The 25,045-nt window shown below is 39.1% G+C and overlaps 1 protein-coding gene across 2 annotated transcripts in view; it reads right to left on the bottom strand.

Annotated features, from left to right (window-relative positions):
• AMPH (amphiphysin) overlaps positions 1 to 25,045 on the bottom strand; it is a 184,780-nt gene that overhangs the window by 103,216 nt on the left and 56,519 nt on the right. For both annotated transcript variants that reach the window (XM_051978706.1, XM_051978716.1), the window contains exon 2: positions 2,313 to 2,393. In XM_051978706.1, the coding sequence (XP_051834666.1) occupies positions 2,313 to 2,393 (81 nt within the window). The remainder of the gene's footprint in view (positions 1 to 2,312; positions 2,394 to 25,045) is intronic.

Raw genomic sequence — 25,045 nt, 5'->3', positions numbered from 1 at the left:
CTCTTCAGAGATCCCACCAATCTGAGCCTGCCCTGACAACAGAACCCAGAGAGATGCCGCAAAAGGTCACCCTGCAGAAACCACGCCAAATGAGTCCTCCTCCTGGAAACAACCACACGGCTTGGTGCATTCAAAGGTTGGAATTCTGGATTACTGGGGATATGAAAATGTCATTAAGCAGGTGAAAATAACTGGTTCCTTCTGAGGGGTGTACCAGTTCTCAGAACATTTACTGAAATATTTTTAAAAGGTCAGAGTGTATATCTTCAAACTGGGTAAACTGTGTACAGGGGTCACACTATTCTTCCTCCAGGCTTATAGTCTCCTCCCCATTCTCCCATTTTCCCTCTCCCAGTTTTGGCCCAGAGAGAGAAGACAGAGATAATTGAATTTTAGAACTGAAGGATTCTTAGAAACTCCTTCTCTAAACCCCATATTGTATACATATTAAAAGAAAAGAATAATGTGTCACTGTGTGACCAGAAGTGGGACTAGAACCCAAAAATCCATACTCCTAGTTCAATTTCCTCTTCAATGATTTTTACCGTCACCATAATCAGAAAGACAGCTGTGGGGGCAGGGAGGCAGCAGTCACTGCCAATAGCTCTGAGAAGATCCTTGGAGTTGCCCACTCTGAGGTTTTCTGAAGGCAGCCTTTGAAAACAGGAGAGCCTAAGTCTCTGGATTCATGTTTCTAAACTGATCCATATCCTTTGGCAGTAAACTGAATGCAGTAACACGAGGAGGAGGGCCAGGGGAGATCTCTTTGAACAAATACATGTGGCTCTGAAGAAAATGGCTATTTGGGTGGCTCTGCTTATGGATCTTGTTTAAGTCCCCTGTTGTGTGCATCCCTAAGAAAGTTCAGTGCATCAGTCCTTAAGACAAGCTGCCTGAGTTCTAAGGCTCAACTAGAGATGGGCTTTTCCTTGGGGTTAAGTGACAGTGGCCAGCTAAATCCTTCCTGTGGAAAGAGGATAGGAAGACTTCCTACGATTTTACAGGGGTCCTCAAACTACGGCCCACAGGCCAGACACAGCAGCTGAGGATGCTTATCCCCCTCCCCCAGGGCTATGAAGTTTATTTAAAGGCCCACAAAATAAAGTTTTTGTTTTTACTATAGTCCGGCCCTCCAACAGTCTGAGGGGCAGTGAACTGACCCCTATTTAAAAAGTTTGAGGACCCTGATTTAAGACAATCAACCTGATTCTCCAAGGAAAGAAGTGATGAGATGGGCCACTGGTACAACACTCAGCTTTGTCATACAACAGACATGAAGAAGACAATATTTCTCAGGTAGTTTTCATGTTCTAATGTTGTCAATAAGGCCTTTGAGCCTGATTCTCGGACAATTCTAATTTGCTATTGCTTCCCAGGTTCCCGAGCCTGTTGTGAACTTTGGATCAGGCCAATATAACCAAAGTAACAACAATCCAACTCATCAGTACTATCATACTGTCTAAAATAGATTTAAAAGTTCTACTGAGGGGTCCTGGGCCCCATTTCTCTATTCCTCCTCCTGCGTTAAAGTTTTATTAATTCCTTTTTTCTTGAACCAGTCAACTCTCCATATGCCCATTGTTACATTTTTTTAAAAATAAAGCTAAATAAACTACTACACCAACTGTAAGTGAAGACACATGAAATACTCATCACCCACAGAAGTGCACCTGTCTCCCATTTCTTCATCTTTTCTCTGCCAATCGCTTTTCACTCTTATTACTTTCTACAATCTTTAACTTAGTCATCACATTAAAATTCTGAAAAGTCATTTCATTTCCCAGACATTATACTTTGTTTTTCTTTTCAAACTTAGCCTTGTTGTACAAAGCCAGTTAAGTCCCTGCCTTTTAGGAGATTACAGTTTTAAAATCCTGCATTGAAAGAGCCTCCTTAGGCTCCAGAAATCCTTGTGGGGATCTAGGAGATAGAAGAGTTACATCTGCTTCTGTAATAATTTTACATTAAGCAAAGCCATCTACTGAAGGATCTTTGCAACAAGAGACACAAGATGGGCAGAATTTTCTATAATGTTTAAATTACAGTTGTGTACATTAAAAAAAAAACTATCATTCATTTTAGCTGAATTTGTTATCAGCTTTGCAAAAGTCCTAGAATAAATTCATCCTAAATTAAGGGCCTTCTTCCTGTTTGATCTTTTGGAATGGACCCCAGTTTCTACAAAACACTGACAAAGTTCTGCCTGCTGCCCTGGCATCTGCAGGAACCTTGCCTGCCTTTTCTGATGAGTCTGAATATATCCTAGTTACATGGGAACTAGCAGTGAATTCACCAAGATTTCAGGGACTCACCTCTTGTCGTTTGAAGTTCTGTACATACTCCTCAAACTGCTCATCTTTTGTTTCATCAGCTTTGCCGAGTTTCTGAAGAACCTGGTGCACAAAGAAAACAAAATGTCACTCTAGTAATGGGCTTTGAGGAATACAAGTCATTGTGATCCCAGGCTGAGCACAATAGAGCATTTCTGAAAGATCTTCCCCTTAACAAGAGCAGCTGTCATATAGCTCCAAAGTATTATTCAAGATGCCCATTATGAATACCAGACCCGGTAGGAGTGAGCAAGCTGCAACATATAAACAAGTAGGAATGCCAAAGAAGAACAGGACGGTACCCAGAAAGTGTGTGGAAGAGAAGATGAGCTGGTCGTGTGGTGAGAGCAAGGGATGAGAAGTGGAAGCTGGTACTTTCACAATGCCAGGAGAAATTGAAAAGGGTCTATAACACACTGGAAGTACCTCCTGTGATGAACTTTTTGGGAGGATATGGACAAGAGACTTATAGGATGGGAAACACAGATGGGTTGAGAACATATCCATTGGAGAGAGAATTGGGCAAGTCTTAATTTGAGCAATCACAATGTCTATAGAATATGTTGCTGAGCACTCTGAACCTGCAGAAAGAGCCCAGTCTTTGGAATCAGGTTTCTGATCATTTAAAATGACCAGATAAATACAGAGATACCAGATACAAAAGAGGGGGACAATACTCTGAAAAAGTCCATTGTTGGTTCATGACCCATGATGCTATCTTAAATGAAACCAGCCACATAGAATCACAGACTATGAAATGTGGAAGGAACTCTTGAGACCACCTAAAATTGCTTCCTCAACAAATGATCATCCAGCCTTTGCTTGAATGTGTCCAGTAAGAGGGATAAGCCTGGTGTCCTGTGTAACCCTTTCCACTTTGAGGCAGTTTCTATTGTTAATAAGTATTCCCATATAAATGAGTCTGAATCAGTTTCTTCTATTCATTACTCCTCTCCCGGAGACAAGCAGAGCAAAGATTTGCATGTGACAGCCTTGACAATTCTTGAAGTCAACTTTCAGATCTAAAGTCTTTTCTTCTTCCAGCAAAACATTCCCAGTTTCTTCAGATCCCATGGCACAAATTCAAGGCTCTTCACTAGCCTTGTCATCTCCATGACCTTGGTCCTTCCACTTGACTCTCATGGGCTTCAGTTACTCATCTGTAAAATGAAGGGGCAAGACTAAAAAAAAATTTGTATTCCTGAAGATAGCCAGTGTGATCTTAGAAGTTCCTTTCCATGTATGACCATGTCTGTCCCATATTTTCTGGGCCATCAACTCCTCTTTCCCGAAGTCGTCATGGGTGCTGTTCCATTTCCCTAATTCTTCTCTTTCCTTCCTCTCTCCCTTTTTCCATCAAACATCCTATGTCAGGAAACTGAAATTCTGAGATCTCAAGACCTCTACCAATGGGCACACCCAACTAGCTGGGGGTCAGTGAAAGATAGATGGGAGAGGATTGCATAATGGAAGCAAATTGAGGGCCAGAGATAAATGGCCAAAGGAGGATAGATTGTGTAAAATATGATCTCCAGATCTAGATCTATGTCAAAAAATCTATATGCAGAAAGGAGGAAGAGGAGGAGGAAGAAGAAAAAGAGACAGAAGGAGAAGGGGAGAGTAAAAAGAGGAGGGGGGAGGAAATAAGGAAGAGGAGAAGAAGGGGGAGAAGAAAGAGGAAGAAGAAGAGAAGAAGACAGAAGGAGAAGAAGCTGAAGAGAAAAAGCAGGAGGAAGCAGAAGAAGAGGAGAAGGAGAATGAAGAGAAGAACAAAAACAACAGCAAAGAAGAAGGAACAGGAAGAGGAGACAAGGACAAGGAGAAGCACAGAAGGACAAGGACAAGGATAAGAAGGAGGAGGAGAAGGAGGAGGGGAGGGCGAGGAGGGGAAGGAAGAGAGAAAGATCCATAGTGTCAGTGACCCAGCATGAGGTCCTTGAGTGCATGGCTTATTTCACTTTTTTGTTTCCTTTATAATAGCATAATGTCTGGCACACTGCAGGCCCATAAAAATGCTTGATGCCTGACTTAGGCTGACACTGGAGAATAAACAAAATGAGAACAAAACTAAAGTGGGAGGGACATTGTAAAAGTCATGCTAATGATATTCATTTTTGTAAGGTGATTACCTTTTTTTAGGAATTAAGTAAAAAATAACTTTCATCTTCGTAGTTTCGGCTGCTAAGGAGTGCCCTGCCCGTAAGAAGGTTTAAATACATGGCTTTTTAACTGGATTCAAACCAAGAGGTGTGAAGTTTGGGTTTCTGCCCTGGGTACCATTCTTGAGAAAGGATATTGCTGAAGAACATCTAGAGAAGGCAGTACCAGGATGGAGAGGGTCTTGAATTCATGCCATTTATATGTGATCACCTATAGGCACTGGTGGCTTTTGACCTAGGGAAGAAAAGGCTGAGGGCAGGGGTTGGGGAATGGGAGTTTCTTTCAAGCAGAAGAAGGGCTGTCATAGGCAAGAGAGCTAACTTGTTTTGCTTGATTCTGGAGACCAGGACAGAGAGTAACGGGTGCCAATTGCAAAGAGCTCCATTTTGACATGATGTCGGGAATAGCTTCCTAACATTGAATGCTCCCTCCACAGTGGCTTGAACTGTGTGGAGAACTCAGTAGATTTTGACTCCTCATTGAGCATTTGCCAAGAAGAACCTAACCCAGTAATAGATGGACTAGAGGCCAATAGAGGCCTTTCTAACTCTGGACGTAGCTCTGATTGTTCCCATACACTGAGCCTTACACTGGCATGGAGACACACAACTTCCTGAGAATATTCACATCTAGGCTCTTGTTGATTCTCACATAGTCAGGGCAGATATTACTCTCATTTGCCAGATGGGAAGACCATTGCTCAGAAACTAACCCAAGATCACAGGCTTACTAAGTGTGAGGAAGTAAAAAGATGGGTCTTTGGGCTTAGAGTTCACTATTCGGACCAATTTGCTACTATCAATCAATCAAATATTATTTATTAAGCACTTAAAAAGATATCAGGCCCTGGAGATACAAAAAAACGGGGAAGATAAATCCTGAATTGCTTTGTGCAAACATAGTTGGGGTAACTATAAACAGAGTCCAGACAGGAGTCAGGAAAATTGAGTTCAAAGCCAGCCTCTGACACTTAGTAGCTATATGATCTTTCTTAAGTTACTTAACCTGAGTTTGCCTCAATTTCCTCAACTTAGAATGAAGGTTAATAATAGCACCTACCTCCCAGGGTTATTTTGAGGATGAAATGAAATAATTATAAAGCACAGTGCCTGACACACAGTAGGTGCTCTGTAAATGTGTATTCTTTTCCCCTATATAAATGTCTACATATCTAGATACACTTTTATATCATCTAGCTAGCTATCATCTATGTTAATCTATGTATACATATATCTATATGTAAATATATGTCTCTATATATCTAATTGCAGATATAGATATTTGAATTTTGTGTTCAAACCTGTGAATATCATGGAAGTTTCAGTAAAGAAATTCCTCCAATAATGCAGACCTTCCACTGATCTATAACTAATGGCTTTAGAGCATTACCTGGTATGTTAAGAAATTAAGGAATTGATCAGGATCAATTCCTGATCAGAGGATCAGAGTATGAACTCATCTTCCTGAATCCATGGCAAGCTCTCTCTCCATAGGACCATCCTCAATATCCCTTCCCCTTCCCTAGAGAATCAACTAAAAATTATTAGCAGCAATCCACAATGTTAGCAAAGTTGCAGGATACAAAATAAATCCACATAAATCATCAGCATTTCTATACATCACTAGCAAAATCCAACAGCAAGAGATACAAAGAGAAATTCCATTTAAAATAACTGTCGATCATATAAAATATTTGGGAATCTATCTGTCAAGAGGAAGTCAGGAACTACATGAACAAAATTACAAAACACTTTCCATACAAATAAAGTCAGATCTAAGCAACTGGAAAAAATATCAAATGCTCGTGGATAGGTCAAGTGAATACAATAAAAAAAATAATTGATTTATTTAGTGCTATACCAATCAAACTCCCAAGAAACTATCTTACTGACCTAGGAAAAATAAAAACAAAATTCATCTGGAAGAACAAAAGGTCAAGAATTTATAAAGGAATTATTGAAGAGAAACACAAATGAAGGTGGCTGTACCAGACCTAAAACTATATTATAAAGCAGCAGTCACCAAAACTATTTGGTACTGGTTAAGGAATAGAGAAGTTGATCAGTAGAATAGGTTAGGTCCACAGAACAAAATAGTCAATGACTATAGCAAGGTAGTATTCGATAAACCCAAAGATCCCAACTTTGGGGATAAACATTCACTATTTGACAAAAACTACTGGGAAAATTGGAAACTAGTATGGTAGAAACTAGGCATTAACCTAATACCGTATATCAAGATAAAATCAAAATGGCTTCATGGTTTAGACATAAAGAGTGCTATTATAAGTGAATTAAAACAAAAATAGTTTACCTCTCAGATCTGTTGAGAAGGAAGGAATTTGTGACCAAAGAAAAACTGGAGTTCATTACTGAACACAAAATAGATAATTTTGATTGTACTAAGTTGAAAAGTTTTTGTACAAACAAAACTAATGCAGAAAAGATTAGAAGGGAAGCAATAAATTGAGAAAATATTTTTATATTCAAGAGTTCTAATAAAGGCCTCATTTCTAAAATATATTGAGAATTGACTCAAATTTATAAGAACTCAAGCTATTCTCCAATTGCTAAATGGTCAAAGGATATGAATAGACAATTTTCAGATAAAGAAATTGAAACCATTTCTAGTCATATGTAAAAGGTGCTCTAAATCACTATTGATTAGAAAAATGCACATTAAAATAATTCTGAGGTACCACTACATACCTCTCACATTGGCTAAAATGAGAGAAAAAGATAATGATGAATGTTGGAGGGATGTGGGAAAACTGAGACACTAATACATTGTTGAGGGAGTTGTGGATTGATTCAACCATTCTGGAGAGCAATTTGGAACTATGCCCAAAGGCTATCAAAATGTGCATACCATTTGATACAGCAATATTTCTACTGGGCTTATATCCCAAAGAGATATTAAAGAAGGGAAAGGGACCTACGTGTGCAAAAATGTTTGTGGCAGCCCTTTTTGGAGTGGGAAGGAACTGGAAACTGTCACTGTCCATCAACTAGAGAATGGTTGAATAAGTTATGAGATATGAATGGTATGGAATATTATTTTCTGTAAGAAATGATCAGCAGAATGATTTCAGAGGGGCCTGGAGAGACTTATATGAACTGATGCTAAGTGAAATGAGCAGAACCAGGAGATCACTATACATGGCAACAAGACTATATGACGAACAATTCTGATGGATGTGGCTCTCTTCAAACCAGGCTGCTACATAGTGTCAGAGGATAACTGTACAAAAACGGGGTGAAATGCATCAAGAAAGAGATGATTGATGGAATGACAGAATGAGCAATGGAATGGAAGTTGGATTTGGAGTCAGGGGACTTGGGTTAGAATCCTGGCTCTATTACTTATTACCTGTGTTACCATAAATAAGTGAATTCACCTCTGGATCTTAGCTTCCTACACTGTCAAAGGAGGACTTTGAATTAGATGTCCTCTGAGGATCCTGTTAGTTCGAAGTCTATGATTCTAGGATCCCAAGGATGGCCAGAGAAGATGGGCCAATCATGTGAGGAGAATGAGGGATAAAGAATGGACAGCCCTTCTGATACCCATACAATATCAAGTGATTTATAGAGGGTTTGTGGAACGATGTGGCAAGAGATGCACAAGAGGGGCAGACATGGGTAGCTTGTGATCAGCATCATGCTTCATATCTGACCCTTCTTTTCCATTTCCACAGTTATTCCCTTAAGCCACGTCCTCATCATCTCTCAGAGGAAGAGTTTCCTGCTTGGGCTCCCTCCCTCAAGTCTCTCCTCACTCCAGAATATATTCATACTGCTACCAACAGGATTTTCCTTAACTACAAATATAACCCTGTGACTCCCTTCTTCAATCACTTACAATGGCTTCATTTTGCATAGAGAATCTAATAAAGACTCCTCCAATTAGCCCTTAAAGCTTTATACCACCTGGTCCCAGCCTACTATTCTAGCCTCCAAAGACATAACTCCCTAAATCACACTCATCGATCCAGCCAATTTAACCTTTTCTTTGTTCCTCACAAATGACACTCCAGCTCTCACCTATTTATCTTTTTACTTGCTGTTCCTATATCTAGGAGACCTCTTTTTTACCTCTGTGTTACAGGCTCCCTTTTTTCCTTTAAGATGAAATTTAGATATCTTTTTCATAGAATCTTTTATGATCCCCTCAATTACTAGCACCTTCCCTCCCAAACAATTTTAAATTTAAGTCACACACACACACATACACACACACGTGTGTGTGTGTATATTTATTCATGCTATATAGCCATTTACAAATGCTTGTCGTCTTCCCCATTCGAATACATGCTCTCTATGAATAAGGATTTTAAAACTCTGAACTTGTAGCCTCAGCACCTGGCACAGTGCCGAGCATGTAGCTGGTTCTTAATAAATACTGGTTGATTAATTGATTGGAGGAAATCCGATAGAAATGATGAAATCACATCTTCATTCAAATTTCCAACTAGTAAATATGAGCTTGTATGATTCTTCTTAGTCTCTTTTAATTAGGTAATGTCAGAATCAATTTACACAAAAGACACGAACACTCCAAATATTGTATCATTTTCACCTCATAAAACTAGCATTTTTAAATGACAAGTTCTATTGTCTCATGTTAAGGAGGTATTAAAACATTAAGAGAAAAGAGAATAGACCCCCAGATTTTTAATCAGTAATCTTGTGTATCCTGTTCAAAAAGTCTTTCTTTTCCAGGGAAGAGAAAAATATCACTGCCCTTTTCTAGAGCTATGGGATTATAGATGGGGGAAGGGAGGGACAAATACATGCATAGAACATGAGACATATCAGAGGAAAAGAGTTGAAATGCCAAACAATTAGTAGCAGCAAATAAGCAGAATGATTAATGAGATTATAATGAGGAACTTTAGAAGCACCTGGGAAGAATTAAATAAAGAAGGCTGAACAGGAATTGAAATCCAAGACAAGTGAAAATGTGATAAGATGAAAGGGCATAATTCATGGTCCTCGGTGAGTTTACATTAGACTGTGATGAACAAAATACACAAAATGTATTCCAAGATATTTAATTGTTGAAACATCATGGAAAATGGGACAAGTGTCAAGTTTCAGACAAATAAAGAAACTGGCATCTATAAACTATAATAGGTCAGGGATCTTGACTTTCATTACTGGTAAAATTTTCAAAGGATGGTTGGTGTGTATTTTGAAAGAAAGCAATAATCAAAAATGCCTCATGCCTCAATATTGGAAGATATGTGGAAAAATTGGGACACTAGTACATTGTTGGTTGTTGTGAAATGTTCCCCCCATTCTGGAGAGCCTTTGGGAACAATGGCCAAAGGCATATAAAATTGTGCATACTCTGATTCAGCCGGTGTCACTACTGGGTCAGTAACTCAAAAGAGATTGTAAAAGAGAGGAAAGAATCCACATGTGCAAAAATGTTTGTTGCTGTGCTTTTTGTAGTGGCAAATAACTGGAATTGAATAGATGTCCATCAATTGGGAAATGGCCGAATACATTTTGGTATATGAAAGTAATGCAATGTTGTTCTACAAGAGACGATGGGCAGGCTAATTTCAGAAAAACCTTGAAGGATTTACATGAATTGAAGCATCATCCAACAGAATTGGGTTGGAAAATACCATCTGCATCCAGAAGGAGATCTATAGAGATTGAAAGGGGATCAAAACATAGTACTTTCATCTTTTGTTTGCTTGCTTTTTCTTTCTCATGTTTTTTTTCCCTTTTGTTCTGATTTTTCTTTCACAACATGACAAATATGAAAATATATTTAAAATGATTGTGCATATATAACCCATAACTGATTGTTGGCTGTTTGGGGAAAGGGAGAAGGAAAGGAGAAAAAAATTGGATCTCAAAATCTTTAAAATGTAAATGTTGAAAACCATCTTTTGATGTAACTGGAAAAATAAGACACTCTTGAGAGGAAAAAAAGAATGTATAATACAGAATGCATAATCCTTTCTCTTATGGGATAACAGGCTTCATAGATCAAAAGCATATTATAAAATCCTTATACTTCAATTTTTTTATTATAGCTTTTTTTTTTACAAGATATATGCATGGGTAATTTTTCAGCATTGATTAGTTGCAAAACCTTTTGTTCCAATTTTTCCCCTCCTTCTCCCCGTCCCATCCCCTAGCTGGCAGGTCGTTCCATACATGTTAAATATGTCAAAGTATATGTTAAATACAATATATGTATACATGTCCATACAGTTATTTTGCTGCACAAGATGAAAAGGACTTTGAAATAGTGTACAATTAACTTGTGAAGGAAAACAAAAATGCAGGCAGACAAAAATAGAGGCATTGGGAATTCTATGTAGTGATTCACACTCATTTCCCAGAGTCCTTTCGCTGGGTGTAGCTGTATGCTTCAATTTCAACAAAACACTTAACAAAGTTATTCATACTATTCTTGTGGATAAGGTGGGAAGATGTGAGTTAGATGAGAATAGAGTTTGGTGAATTCAAAATTGATTGAATCACCAGTCCCCAATAGTAATTATTAATGTAATAATGTCATCTTGAAAGGAGATCTCTGCTGAAGTGTCCTAGGAATCATGTCTTTGTTCTACACTACTCAATATTTTTATCATATTTTGAATAAAGATATAGGTAAAGTAGATAGCACAGTGGTATAGCACTGGTTCTGAAATCAGGAAGACTTGAGCTCAAGGAGCCAAGATTCATAGTGGCACATGATAAGTTTATTCAAGTATTTGAAGAACGAGTGAAAGAATGCTTAGCCTTGTCTGATTGGTCCCAGAAGACAGAAAAAAGAACAAAAAGGGGGAGTTTCTGAGAGAAAGATGTAAACTTGATATCAGGAAGCACTTTCTAATAACACCAGCAGATCAGAAGTACAATGGTCCATGTGGAGAAATAGTGGGTCTTTCCTCCTTGGAGGTCTTCAAGAGGAAGTTGGAGGACCAACCACTTATCAGGGATTGTGTGGTGAGGAAAATCTGTTCATATATATTTAATTATGTCACCTCAAGGTCTTGTCTACCTTCTGCCTAGAAGATTACAAAGTACTTTACTGGAGAGGGCTGAAACTATTGAGTCAATGCACTGAGGTTGGGACTGCTGAGCACTTGAGGCTAACTACCGATTGGACAATACTCTATGGGCATGTGCTTGGAAAATGGTCCGTTTCCACTATCCATGCTGGCTCAATGATTGATGTATACAGAGGATTGTAGGAGGAACTAGGGGGTGGAGTAAGATGAGCCAGAGTCATTCTTTGGCAGTAGATAAGGGAGAAGGCAGTTGCAGAGATTCTGCTTCCATCTTGTTCAATCCTGCATCTAAGACCAAGAATAAAGACTAAGGACTTTAGCTTATCCTGACTCCGGCTGATTCTAGGGTGTCTGGGGTGCTAGCGCGGTCATCACACTTTACTATGGAAAAAGTTTCTCAAGGTCCCAAACAATAACAGAGTGAATCAGACATCAGACATCAGAATCAGACATTTAACTTAAATGCCTAAGGATAGACCTTTTTGCTCTTTTTATACTTTTCCCATTGCTAGAGGGCTTTCTTTGTCTAACTCTTGATGCTATCCATGCAGTAAGGCAGAAATGAGGCCTAGAATAACTCGGTTTATTTTTCTGGTGTTCAAGGTTTGACAATGAGACCACTTCTTTTCTACTTACAGCACTTGGGCAATAGGAACGAAGAGAAGGAATAATCCGAGGGCTCTGTCCTTGGCACATTATGGATTTGGATCTACTTCCTGGTATTTCAATTATGGAGCAAATGACTTATTTTGACCACAAATAATCAGAAGGATAATTTGAATGAGAGAGTCAAAGAATCTCAGAGTTGGAAGAGATCTCAGAAGTTATGTAGTTCATGAAGTCCAATCTTTCCCTGATAAAAAATCCCCATTATACAATTTTCCAGACAATTTGTCATTTAGTTTTTGCTTGGAGATCTTTCCAAGGTGGCCTGTTTTACATTAGAAGGGGGTGGTTCTCATTGGGAGCACATAGTTTCTAATATCCAGCTGAAACCTATTTTTTGCACCTTTACCCAATTTCTCCTTGTTCTACGCTCTGGGGTCAAACAGAAAAAGTTGAATCCCTCTTCAATGACATAATTCTTGTATACAACCATTATGATGCACATCCCCAACCCTTGTCCCCATTTACTTTACTCCAGGCGAAAAATCTCCATTTTCTACAAACAATCCATATGTGTTACGAACTCAAGGCCCTTCACCATCCTAATTACCCTGCCCTGCTCCCTTTAAGCTTATTAAGATATATACCAAAACATGATGCTCAGTACTAAATAAAATGCTCCACAAATTAATGACCTGACCTGGGAAGAATATATCACCTTCCTGTTCCTTGATGCTGTGCCTCTCTTAATGCAGCCTGAGAGAATTCACATTTATTTGGCTGCCATCCTGCTGCTGGGTCATATTGAACTTGTGATAAGACTAAAACCTTTAGATCTTTTTTTTTCCAGATGAAAAGCTATCTGATCATTTCTCCACCTTCTCATATTTGTATAATTGATTTTAACCCATGTGATTTTTACATTGATCCCTAACTATCTTGCCCACTTTTAAATTCAGTACATATTTGGAATAGCAATCAGTGGGGGAAAGATAAGCTGAAGACACTGAAAAGTTCATTTTAAGAGGACTAGAAAAGGAGACTAGGAAGAGAAAGAACACAAACATGGAGGTGTTGATAAATGAAAAGGGAAAATCTGGTCCTGGTTTTTAAAATGAACCCGTGACTTGAGAGATGGAAACTATTTCCCCCTCCAGGGTTCTACACCAAAAAACAGAGCATTCATAAATGCTTTTCTTGCCTTCATGATCATTTCATCTTTGAAAAGATGGAGGTAGCAACAAGGGGGCTGGGAACAAGGGAACTCTTTTGGAACTGATTCTGTGAAAAAAAAAAAAGAAACCAACTGGTAAAGAAGAAATAATGAGAACCTTGGGGGGAAGAAATCACTCTATCTTGTAATGCATGATAAAGGAGGGAAAAAGGCAGGCTGAGTTATATAACTATCCTTGATCTGGGGAGAGCAGATTTTCAAGGGTTTAGTAAAAAAGTTTTTAAAAGATACATAGGATCCTTTGGCTAAACATAAAAGGCATGCCCATTGAAGAGAACTGGGGAGTTCTCAAGAATACATATAAACAATTCCAGTGAGGAAGAAAAGGAAGAACTATACTAAAAATCGATGGAGATACACAGGGAATTTAGTGGCCAACTCAAATTTTAAGAGAAAAAGAAGCAAAGACAGGTAACAATTTAGAGTATAAATCGGTGACGTGGTCATTTAAGAGTGTTAATGACTCTAATGCACAGAATGAGCTTAGGTTTATGAAAGAAGGCATTGCAGAAAAGTGAAGGATCAAAAAAGGATATGGACATAACTTGGTGGGGAAGGCATGATACTAACAGGCAATTTAGAGAAGGCAAAGTGAGAGGCAGCATGAAATTGCAAACAGACTTGGACTTGTCATTAAGAAGGACTATACTGAGTTTTCTCCTTGGCTACTTTCCAGCCCTATGCTTGTGAATAAGCTACTGAGCCTTTGTTTAGTTATCTGTAAACTGATTATTAAAATCAATCTCACAGAGTTTTCAAGAAGCTCAAAAGAGCAAACTGTAAAATTGTACAAATGATGCTGGTTATTTCTAAGCTCTTCATTTTGTTTCTCTTTCTTCCCTCAAGGAGAATGAACTTTGGACTAGAAAAAAGAGAGAAAATAGATAATATGGAATTGAAATGAATACATGGAAGAAAAGAGACAATTAGATGCCACTTATTATTTTGAATTGACTCATTTGGACAAATTATATCCCAGGGCACTTGGGAGGACTTGGACAACATAGGTGCTAAACAATTGCCCGTGATCTTTGAAAGACTGCAAAAACATGAATGGAAATAATTGTGGCCTGAAAGACAAGAACTATCAATAAAACATGTAAAGTTAATTTTAAAAAAGAAAACCAAGGTTCTGGAGAATGGATGAAGTGCTTCTGCGGGACTGGAGAAGGGCATATTTACTAAGTGTCAAAACAGGAAAGCCAGCGTATTGTCTGTGATCTGTAGGCCAGTGAAGTTAATTTCCGTTACTGCCAAAAGTCAAGAAGATATTATTAGCTTGCAATATATTTTTAGATACAGACATCTAGAAGAAGAAGCAGTGAGCACAAAAAGCCAGCATGGCTTCCTCACGAAAACCAGAATGGCCTTATTTTCTCTTTCCCCTGAATAACAACACTGATGGATCACAGAAATGCCATGGACACAATTTATCGAGATTTGAGCATGGCTTTTGACACAGTCTCTCACGTGATGCTTGCGAATGAGATGAAAAGCTGTGAGCTCATCCACGCTGAAGATAAGTAGATTTGAAATTGGTTGCATGAACAGATCTAAGTGCTCAATGTCAATAAGGAGACAGGTCTCACTGGAACACCCGATAGGTTCATGTGCTTTAACATTTTTTATCAGTGAATTGGATGAGAGCCAAACACTTATCCTGGAATATTAAGCTTTCTAAAGCACTTTACACATATATTTCACTTGATCCTCACAAAATTTTACATTTTACAATTTTTTTACACAAATTTTACAAATAAGTATACTGAGGCCAAGGGAGATTAAATGACTTGTCCAGAGTTATAAGCCAGTAAATAGCTACAGAAGGATTCAAATTTTGGTCTTCCTAACTCCAAGCCTAGAACTCTCTCCATTGCACCACTTAGCTGGCTAAGTGACAAACTTAGGCAATTTCCAGATGACATTAAGCTGAAAGTCATAGCTATTGTGTTCTGTAGCAGAGTTAAGATCTGATGAGATCTCAAAGGTCCAAATCTGATAAGATGAAATTCAGTGGGGAATAAGATAAGATCTAAGACTTCAGTTTCAAAAAATCAATTTAAAACATGCAAGATAGGAGGTGTGGGGCAAAAGCATGATTATTATTCAATCTGCAAGCTCAATGGGATTAAGATGCGACATTAGCCAAAGGAGCTAATGAGGTCGTAGGTCAGTCGATCCATAGACATTAATCAAGTACTTGCTATGTGCCAGGTAATGTATTAAGTGTTAGAGAAGTAAAGAAAGGACAAAACATGATCCCTGCTGTTAAGGATCTCAATCAAATGGGGAAGACAACCTACTCAAATATTATGTATTTCTCAGTTTGTATATAGTGGGGAATTTCAAAAGGGAGGCACTACCATGGGAGGGAGGCAGAGAAAGACTAGGAAGGGTTTCCTATAGAAGGGAGAATTTGAGCAAAGTCTTTAAAGAATCCAAAGGAGCCAGGAGATAGAGGTGAAGAGAGCATTTGGGGCATAAAGGACACGAGAATCAAGGCATTTGTGATGGGGTAATATTTGAGAAGCAATGGGAAGGCCAGTGCCACTGGATCGTGGAGTACGTGGAGAGGAGGAAAGTATGAGAACATGAGGAAGTAGGAGGGACAGATTGTGAAGGTCTTTAAATGCTAAATGGGGAGTTTTATTTTTAATCCCGGAGATTAGAGGGAGCCACTGGTATTTACTGAACATGGAGGTGACAAAGTCAGATCCACACTTAGTAAAGTCACTTTAGTGCTGCAAAGATGGATTAGATTGAGTAGAGACAATTTAGGAAGTTCAATTAGGAGGCTGCTGCAAGAATCTAGGCATGAGATGATGAGGGCATGAATTGGGGCAGCAGCTCTCAGTGGAGAGAGGGGACATAGAGGAAAAGTAAGTAGAAACCACAAAACTTATCAATAGACCAATTGAGTGCAGTGAGTATAGTAAGGAAGTAAGTCTGCACAATGGGAAGAATGGTGGTACTCTTGCCAATAATAGAGTAGCTTGGAAGAGGGAAAAGGATTTAGGGAAAAGACTATAAGGTCTGTTTTGGACAAATTGAATTCGAGATGCTAGTTCAAATTGCTAACAAGAGAGGAACTTGGAGAGCTGAAGGTTGAAGCTGGAAGGAAAAATGTGGGAATTATCTTTATAAACATGAAAACTGAATTCAGAGAAGCTAATAGGATCATTAAATGATATAGTATGAGAGAGACCACTGGGCATCACATGGGGGATACCCATGGCTAATGGGAATAATCTGAAGACCCAACAAAGAGAACTAAGAAAAAAAGTCAAACGAATGGGAGGACCTTGCTGTCGTTCAGTCATTTTCAGTCATGCCCAATTCTTTGTGACCCCTTTTGGGGTTCTTGGCAAAGATACTGGAGTGGTTGGCCACTTCCTTCTCCAGCTCATTCTACAGATGAGAAGCTGAGGCAAACAAGGTTAAATGACTTGCCCACAATCACACTATTAGTCAGTGTCTGAGGCCAGGTTTGAACTCATAAAAATGAGTATTCCAAGTTCAGAGTTCTATCCACTGTGCCACCTGGATGCCCAAGGAGAATTAGACTTTAATAAGAGGCATAATATTCCAGAATCAAGAATTGTGCTTTTCCCTGGTCAGAAAGCCTGAGAAATACTATGTCTAGTTCTGGACACATTATAGGAAAGACTCTGACAAAATAGAAAGGTATTATATAATTATGGGATCTTAATTCCATCTTAAAGGTGAACTGGTTGATGATCTGGGGATCCTTAACCTGCAGGAGGAAAGAAGTAAGTGGGTCACATAAGAGGTTTCCAAGTACTTAAGAACTCATGTAAAAAGAGGAAAATAGGAAAGGTAAAATTTTCCTTGCTTGGGCTTCACGGACAGAACCAAGAAGAACAGATTGAAATTCTAAGACACTCACTCCTCAAAATCAAATGGATCAAATCAAAATGGAATCCTTGGAATAGCCCAAAATAACCCAAAGATTCAAAAATCCCAGAAAGCCCTGCAGTCCAGGACTCACAAACTTTTGCTCTTACCCTTGCTGCTTTGCCAAAGGCCACAATTCTTCTGTGAAGAGACATGTAGGTCAGCAGGAGGGGCCATCTCGCCAATCAGAAGGCCAGGCACTGCTGCAGCACACACTCCCTCCATGCGCCCCACAGAGGCTCTGTGCCCATGAAGCTGACTGAGTATGGCTTGGCTCACGCCAAGGAGAATTTGGTTTTCCTTCACTTCAATCTCCCTGCCCCTGAATCTCAGAGAGTTGATAAGCATTGGGATGTTCTCTCACCTAAACTTTGTAGCTCCGTGATGATTTCGTCCAATGCTTGCTACACAAAGTAATAGTAAATGAGCAATTAATAAAAAGTAAGATGACGAGAACTGCTGGTTCTGTATAGATTCAAGGTTTGCAATGTGTTTTACAGACAATCTCACAATAGCCCTTAAAGGTGAGGCTGCAGGAACATCTGTTCCCCTTTTATAAATGAAGAAATCGAGTTTCAGAGAAGTGAGCTAGGACGTCAGAGATCACTGAATCTAAGCCCTCAGTTCAAAAGTGATAAAACTGAGATCCAGCCAGGTTAAGGGACTCCCATGTGGCTGTTCAAGCAGAAAATGGCAGAACCATGATTCAAAACCAAGGCTTAGCTTCACAAGCGCTTAAGGCCCCTCTGGGCCACTAAACAGCTCAACCCCAGCTTTTATGGATGAAATAGCTCACACCCCCAAATGGTTAACGATTTGTTTAATATCATCCAGGTAATAAACAGCTGAGCTGGTTTCGAACCCAGGTTCTTTGGCTCCAAATCTAGGGCTTTAAAAAAAAACAAAACTGCATCACAGCACCAGCTATCCTAAAGAGTATTTAAAGACAAGTTTTCCTAAATGTTATCTGATGATCTACTCTGTGAGAAGTAGCCTGTTCTGTGGGGAAAATGTGCATCTGAAATCAGAGAATCTGAGTTCGAATCCTTGTTGTGTAACTACAGGAAACTTACTTTTCTTTCTGGCCTCAGTTTTCCCATTTGTAAAGTGAAGGTTTTAGATGAAGTGCCTCCAATGTTGGTCCCAACCTATAAGACTAATATCCTAATCAGCTTAAGATCTGCTTGCAGAATTGGACTGTAGTACAGCAACATCAAGTGGGACAAGCTGGGCAGCAGAAAACCTGGAGTGTTCCTGCGGAAATATGACCTTAGGCAGGTCACACTTTCTGCTTACCTTGCTCCCTTGCTAAAATGGTGACTAATAATATCTCCTTCTTCCTATGTCCTGGAGACAACAGGAGAAGGAGGGGGAAGGGGAGCATCTGCAAAATGCTGAAAGCACCTTTGAGAAAAAAAAAGCTTCCATACAATCCACCTGTTATTGGAATCAAAAATAGAACAGACTATTTAAATGACCTCCTTCCCCTGCCCTATCCCATCAATTTTCAAGACAATTCAGCCTGGCACTAATATTAGGGGCACAGGACTCAGGGCACATTCATCGCAATCATTTCTGGAACTAGCCATCTCCGTGGGCAGTGCCATCTTTGATGGCTATTGTTCCCAAAAGAACCACATTGGGTAAAAATGAAATTCACTAATGTAACTTCTATAGTGTTCAGTGGTTTGAAAAGGAAGTTATACACATCCCTTTTGATTCTCACTAGAACTAGGTCCAGTAGGTACTTTAATTATCCCCATTTTATGGTGAGAAAACTAAGGATAAGGTGAAATTTTATCAAGGCTGACACAGCAATAAGAATGAGAAGAAGGATTTGAACTCAAGTGGTACATAGAGGAAAGGGGAAGGAGAAAAAAGATAAAGAAAATAATTTTTTCTTTATCTATCTTTCTCATTTTTTAAATTGAAGCTTTTTATTTTCAAAACATATGCAATGATAATTTTTCACCATTGACCTGTGCAAAACCTTGTGTTCCAAATTTCCCGCTTTCTCCCACTCACTTTTCTAGATGACAAGTAATTCAATATATGTTACATATGGTAAAATATATATAAATCCAATGTAGGCATATGTATTTATATAATTATCTTGCTGCACAAAAAGAATCATGTCAAAAAGAGAAAAATGAGACAGAAGATAAAATCCAAGCAAACACCAACAAAAGAAGTGAAAATGCTGCTGTGATCCACACTCAGTTGCCACAGTCCTCTCTCTGAGTATAGATGGTTCTCATTATCACAAGATCATTGGAATTGGTCAGAATCATCTCATTGTTGAGAAGAGCCACATCCATCTGAATTGATCATCATATGATCTTGTCATTGCTGTGTACAATGAAATCCTAGTTTTGTTCATTTCACTCAGCACCAGTTCCTGTAAGTCTCTCCAGGCCTTTCTGAAATCATGCTGCTGGTCATTTCTTACAGAGCAATAATATTCCATCACATTCATATACTATAATTTAGCCAGCCATTCCTCAACTAATGGGCATTTACTCAGTTTCCAGTTCCTTGTCACTACAAAAAAGGCTGCCACAAACATTTTTGTACACATGGGTCTCTTTCCCTTTTTTAAGATCTCTTTGGGATATAAGCCTAGTAGAAACACTGCTGGCTGGGTCAAAGAGGATGCACAGTTTGATAACCTTTTGAGCATAGTTCCAAATTGCTTTCCAGAATGATTGCATCCATTCACAATTCCAACAACAATTTATTAGTGTACCACTTTTCCCAAATCCTCTCTAACATTCATCATTATCTTTTCCTGTCATCTTATTCAATCAGAGTTGTCTTAATTTGCATTTCTCTGATCAATAATGATTTAGAGCACCTTTTCATATGACTAGCAGTGGTTTCAATTTCTTCATCTGAAAATTGTCTGTTCATATCCTTTGACAATTTATCAATTGGAGAATGGCTTGATTTCTTATAATTTTGAGTCAATTCTCTCTATATTTTAGAAATGAGGCCTTTATCAGAATCCTTAAATGTAAAAATATTTTCCCAATTGATTACTTCTCTTCTAATCTTGTCTGCATTAGTTTTGTTTGTACAAAACTTTTTCAACTTAATATAATCAACATTATTTATTTGGTGTTCAATTATAAGTTCCAGTTCTTTGGATATAAATTCATTCCTTCTCCACAGATCTGAGAGGTAAACTATCCTATGTTCTTCTGATGCGCTTAGAATATCACTCTTGATGTCTAAATCATGAACCCATCTCAACCTCATCTTGGTATATGGTGTTAGGTGTGTGTCAGTGCCTAGTTTCTGCCATACTAATTTCTAATTTTCCCAGAAGTTTTTATCAAATAGTGAATTCTATCCCAAAAGCTGAGGTCTTCCACTTTCCACACTCCCCAACCTGACCATGTTCTTGTTATCTGCTCTAACATACCCCATCTTCTTTCTAAATCTTGTTTGGTTTCTCAAACATTAGATTGCTGTAGTCATTGACTATTTTGTCCTGTGAACCTGCTCTATTTCACTGATCGACTACTCTATTTCTTAGTGCCAAATGATTTTGATGACTGCTCCTTTATAATATAGTTTTAGGTCTGGCACAGTTAGGTTATTTTCAATGGCATTTTAAAAATTAATTCCCTTGAAGTTCTTGACCTTTTGTTCTTCCAGATGAATTTTGTTATTATTTTTTCTAGGTCTGTAAAATAATTTCTTGGGAGTTTGATTGGTGTGGCAAGGAGGGCATTTTTTTTGAGAAAGGATATTTGTAAGACATGGGATTTTAGGAAAGGTATCTGCAGGAGCTCTCACTAGTGATAGAAGGGTGGCCAGAATCTAATTGTTACAACCTCTCAGTTTACAGATGGGAAAACTGAGACCCAGAGATGCTAACTGATTTGCCAAAAGACAATACACATGATCCTATATCTAGAGATGGAGGGACTTCAAGAGTCATTTAACCTAACTCCCTTGACAATGTTACAGAGATAGGGGTAGAATTGGGATCTGAACCCACATTCTCTGACCTCAGAGCCTCTTTTTATGGTATTGAACTTAGACTCACCACTGGAACAAGTTTCTCAAGACTGGAAAAGGCCAATAGTTTTTATCACTCAGCTCCTAAGGTAATTCTTCATTTGCAAAAATTAGAAATCTTCCAAGTCCATGATAATCATTACCCTTGCTTCCTTTACCCACCTATTTTCTTTTTGTTTTTAATGACTTTTTATCGACAGAACCCATGCCAGGGAGTTTTTTACAGCATTATCCCTTGCACTCACTTCTGTTCTGATTTTTCCCCTCCCTCCCTCTACCCCCTCCCCCAGATGGCAAGCAGTCCTTTACATGTTAAATAGGTTACAGTATATCCTAGATACAATATATGTGTGCAGAACCAAACAGTTCTCTTGTTGCACAGGGAGAATTGGATTCAGAAGGTAGAAATAACCCGGGAAGAAAAACAAAAATGCAAGCAGTTTATATTCATTTCCCAGTGTTCTTTCTTTGGGTGTAGCTGCTTCTATCCATCTTTGATCAATTGAAACTGAATTAGCTCTCTTTATCAAAGAGATCCACTTCCATCAGAATATATCCTCAAACAGTATCATTGTTGAGGTATATAATGATCTCCTGGTTCTGCTCATCTCACTTAGCATCAGTTCATGTAAGTCTCGCCAGTGCTCTCTGTATTCATCCTGCTGGTCATTCCTTACAGAACAATAATCTTCCATAACGTTCATATACCACAATTTACCCAGCCATTCTCCAATGGATGGGCATCCATTCATTTTCCAGCTTCTAGCCACTACAAACAGGGCTGCCACAAACATTTTTGCCCACCTATTTCCACTTTGAACAGGTCAAATGGATTTGTATCTCAAGTTTTAAAGTTAAGGCTGGAGAGTTCTGGTTATGTATGTGGTCAAAGGGGCTCCCTATTGAGGCCTAGGTGAGATCCACAGGCTTTAAATTCAGTCCCTCAAATTCAGGGATTCCTTCTCAACTCCTTTAAGACTGAGAGCCTGAGCTTTCCAGAGTGGGGGGTTGGAACCCTGGTCATGAGGAGGCCTCCCTTGTATCACCTGCTACCATCACCCAGATGGCATCTCCAGGCTTAAACATGGAGAGGAGAGAATGAGAGAGCATTAAAAGCATTAGTTTTGCAGTGATCTGCCAAGCCCTGGGGGACTCAAGGTTGGACCTTAAGAGACTCCAGAGAGAGATATGAAGCAAACACAGAAGGAGTCAGTCTGCCTCTCTCTGCCCATAGCAACTAGGGCTTCAGTCACAGGTGGGTCCAACACAGTCCAGGTTAATGGGAAAGATGCAGGTATTGCCCCTGATACTTCACGGGGAATTTCAAGGGGGATTTCCAAGGGGACTAGAATCCTAATACTTGGACTTTTTAGAAGCCATATTGGCAGGGGAGGGGAGATGACTTAGATTTAGACCAATAGAATTCATCACCTGATCTTCCCAACAGGCTGGGAGGTCAGGACAGCAGGAAGGGGGAGCTCTATTGAACAGTTTTGAAAGCCTGTCAAGACAGAAGAGTTAGATATTCATATTCATTGGCCCCAAAGAACAGAACAAGAAGCAATGGATAAAGGGATAGAAAGGTTAACTTTGACCTTTCTGAAGGGGCAGCCAAAAGAGGGAAGGAGGAAGTAGAAGGATCTCTTTCATGATGAGTTTTTCTTTTTTTAAAGACTATATGAACACTTGTGAGACATGGTGATGCAATTAGTGGAGCACTGGAGCTGGAGTCGGGGAGACCTGACTTCAAATCCTCAGACTTATTATGGGACATTGAGCAAGTCACTTACCCTTTGCCTGCTTCAGTTTCCTCATGTGTTAAATGAGGATAAAAATAGCATCTACCTCCCACGATTATTATGAAGATCAAATAATATAATACATAGAAAGCATTTTGCAAACTTTAAAGAACTATATGTATGCAAACTAGTTATAAAGTGCAGAAGGTTCTTGTTCAGATGCGGGTTAGAATAGATCAACCTCCCACTTTCCACACTCCCCAACCTGGCCATGTCCTTGTTATCGGCTCTTAACCTACCCCATCTTCTTTCTATCTCTTGATTGGCAGCAGTATTTAATTTTATAGTACCATCACTCCAAAAGAGGGAATGTCATTTAACTGACATGTCTCTAAAGGGATGCAAATATTCCTTTCCTGGCTACTCCCCGATATTTATCATTTCATGTTATTAGAATGTCAGTTTATAAAGAGTAGAGACATATACATATATAATATACATCTATCTACATATGTGTGTATTCAAAGCTTGGTTCATTGAAAGTATACAATTACTGCTTTTCATTCAGCAAATGAGTGATGAAGAGCCTTGTACACAGTAGGAGCTTAGCATATAGCAAGTGTTCCATGCATGGTTGGTAGGGTGGAGAGCATCTGGGTGAAATGCCCAGTTCAGCATGTATACTCTTTGTTGATTACAAATATCATGTTCTCATTTACAAGTCTTCCTGTACCATTAAAAAGAAATCATCCTAGACGTGTTCATGCTGGAAACTTTAGTGATCTCAAATTGAAATCTCTCAAACAGAAGCCTTGGTCTTGTGACACAAAATCAAGCCCATCTCATTTGGTTTCAGATGTTGCTTCCAATTAAGGGGAGCAGATTCATCCACTAGGGAGTTTCAGCCAAGGTTCTCCCTATCTTTCAGGAGACAAGCCAGAAAACATTGCACTATTGTGGCCAGGCTGGGTTATTTACACATCATTATCGGAGTTTGAAATTCAAGTGAAATTTCTACCAACAATATTTGTCTTTCTGTCTTGGATGCTTCAGTTGGGATATGTGAGATGTTTATGCATATGAATTAACTATGGAGTAAAAATCCTAAGAGAGAAACCAAAGCACTGGATGTATTAGAGATTCTGCAGCCCCCTTTGGCCCTTTTTTTTACATTCAGTGTTCCAATCTGATTTCTTTGATTCCAAAGTCATTCCTCTTTCTATCACATCTCTTCTCCCCTCAAGACCCCAGCCCAGGCTGTAATGAATGAGGCAACAAAGTAATCTGGGGTAAAAGAGGGTAAAGGTGCTGTCCCCTAGTTTTCCCCAGCCAAAGGGGTCATAGAATCATTAAATTAGAGCTGGATATGACCTCTAAAGTCAACCAGTTCAACTTCCTCATTTATGGATGAGGAAACTGAGATCTAAGGAAGCTAGATCCCATGATCTATGATTGCCGTGATCATGAAGGAAATAAGCCTCAGAGGTAAGCTTGGAACCCAAGTTCCTGATTTCAGAGCTAGTGCTCTGTGCTCTACAAAGCTCTCTGTAGAGCAGGGCATGAACCCCAGAAGATGCTTCATTGCAGTGAGGGATCGGGACTTGCTCCGAAATGCCCTTGTTTATTTTCCCTTTTCAATAAAACTACTGAGCTTTAATAAAAGCCTTTGCTGCTGGCCAGAAATGGTTCTATACAGCCTGCTGAGCTCAGTAGAGCCCAATTTTCTCTGACATCCCCAGTGTTCGACTGTAGCCATATGATAACTTCAAGGGCAACCTTACGTGGCTTAAAAGTGAAATCCCAGCATCCACCAGGAAAAAAATATATTCTAGGATGCCACAGTCTTCAGATCTGAGTGCTGAGATAATTGTTGATTAATCTCATCCGTTGTGATCATTTGGGCTTCATGGCTACTCAGAACAACAGGATTTAGAACAGTCTACTTTAGCTTTATCCCCCATGTATACAATATGCAGAACTTCCTAACATAAGTTAG

The sequence above is a fragment of the Antechinus flavipes genome, chromosome 1 (assembly GCF_016432865.1).
Source record: "Antechinus flavipes isolate AdamAnt ecotype Samford, QLD, Australia chromosome 1, AdamAnt_v2, whole genome shotgun sequence".
NCBI lineage: Eukaryota > Metazoa > Chordata > Mammalia > Dasyuromorphia > Dasyuridae > Antechinus > Antechinus flavipes.
Note: the sequence above shows the minus strand (reverse complement) of the source record. Positions and strands in the feature narration are given on the sequence as shown.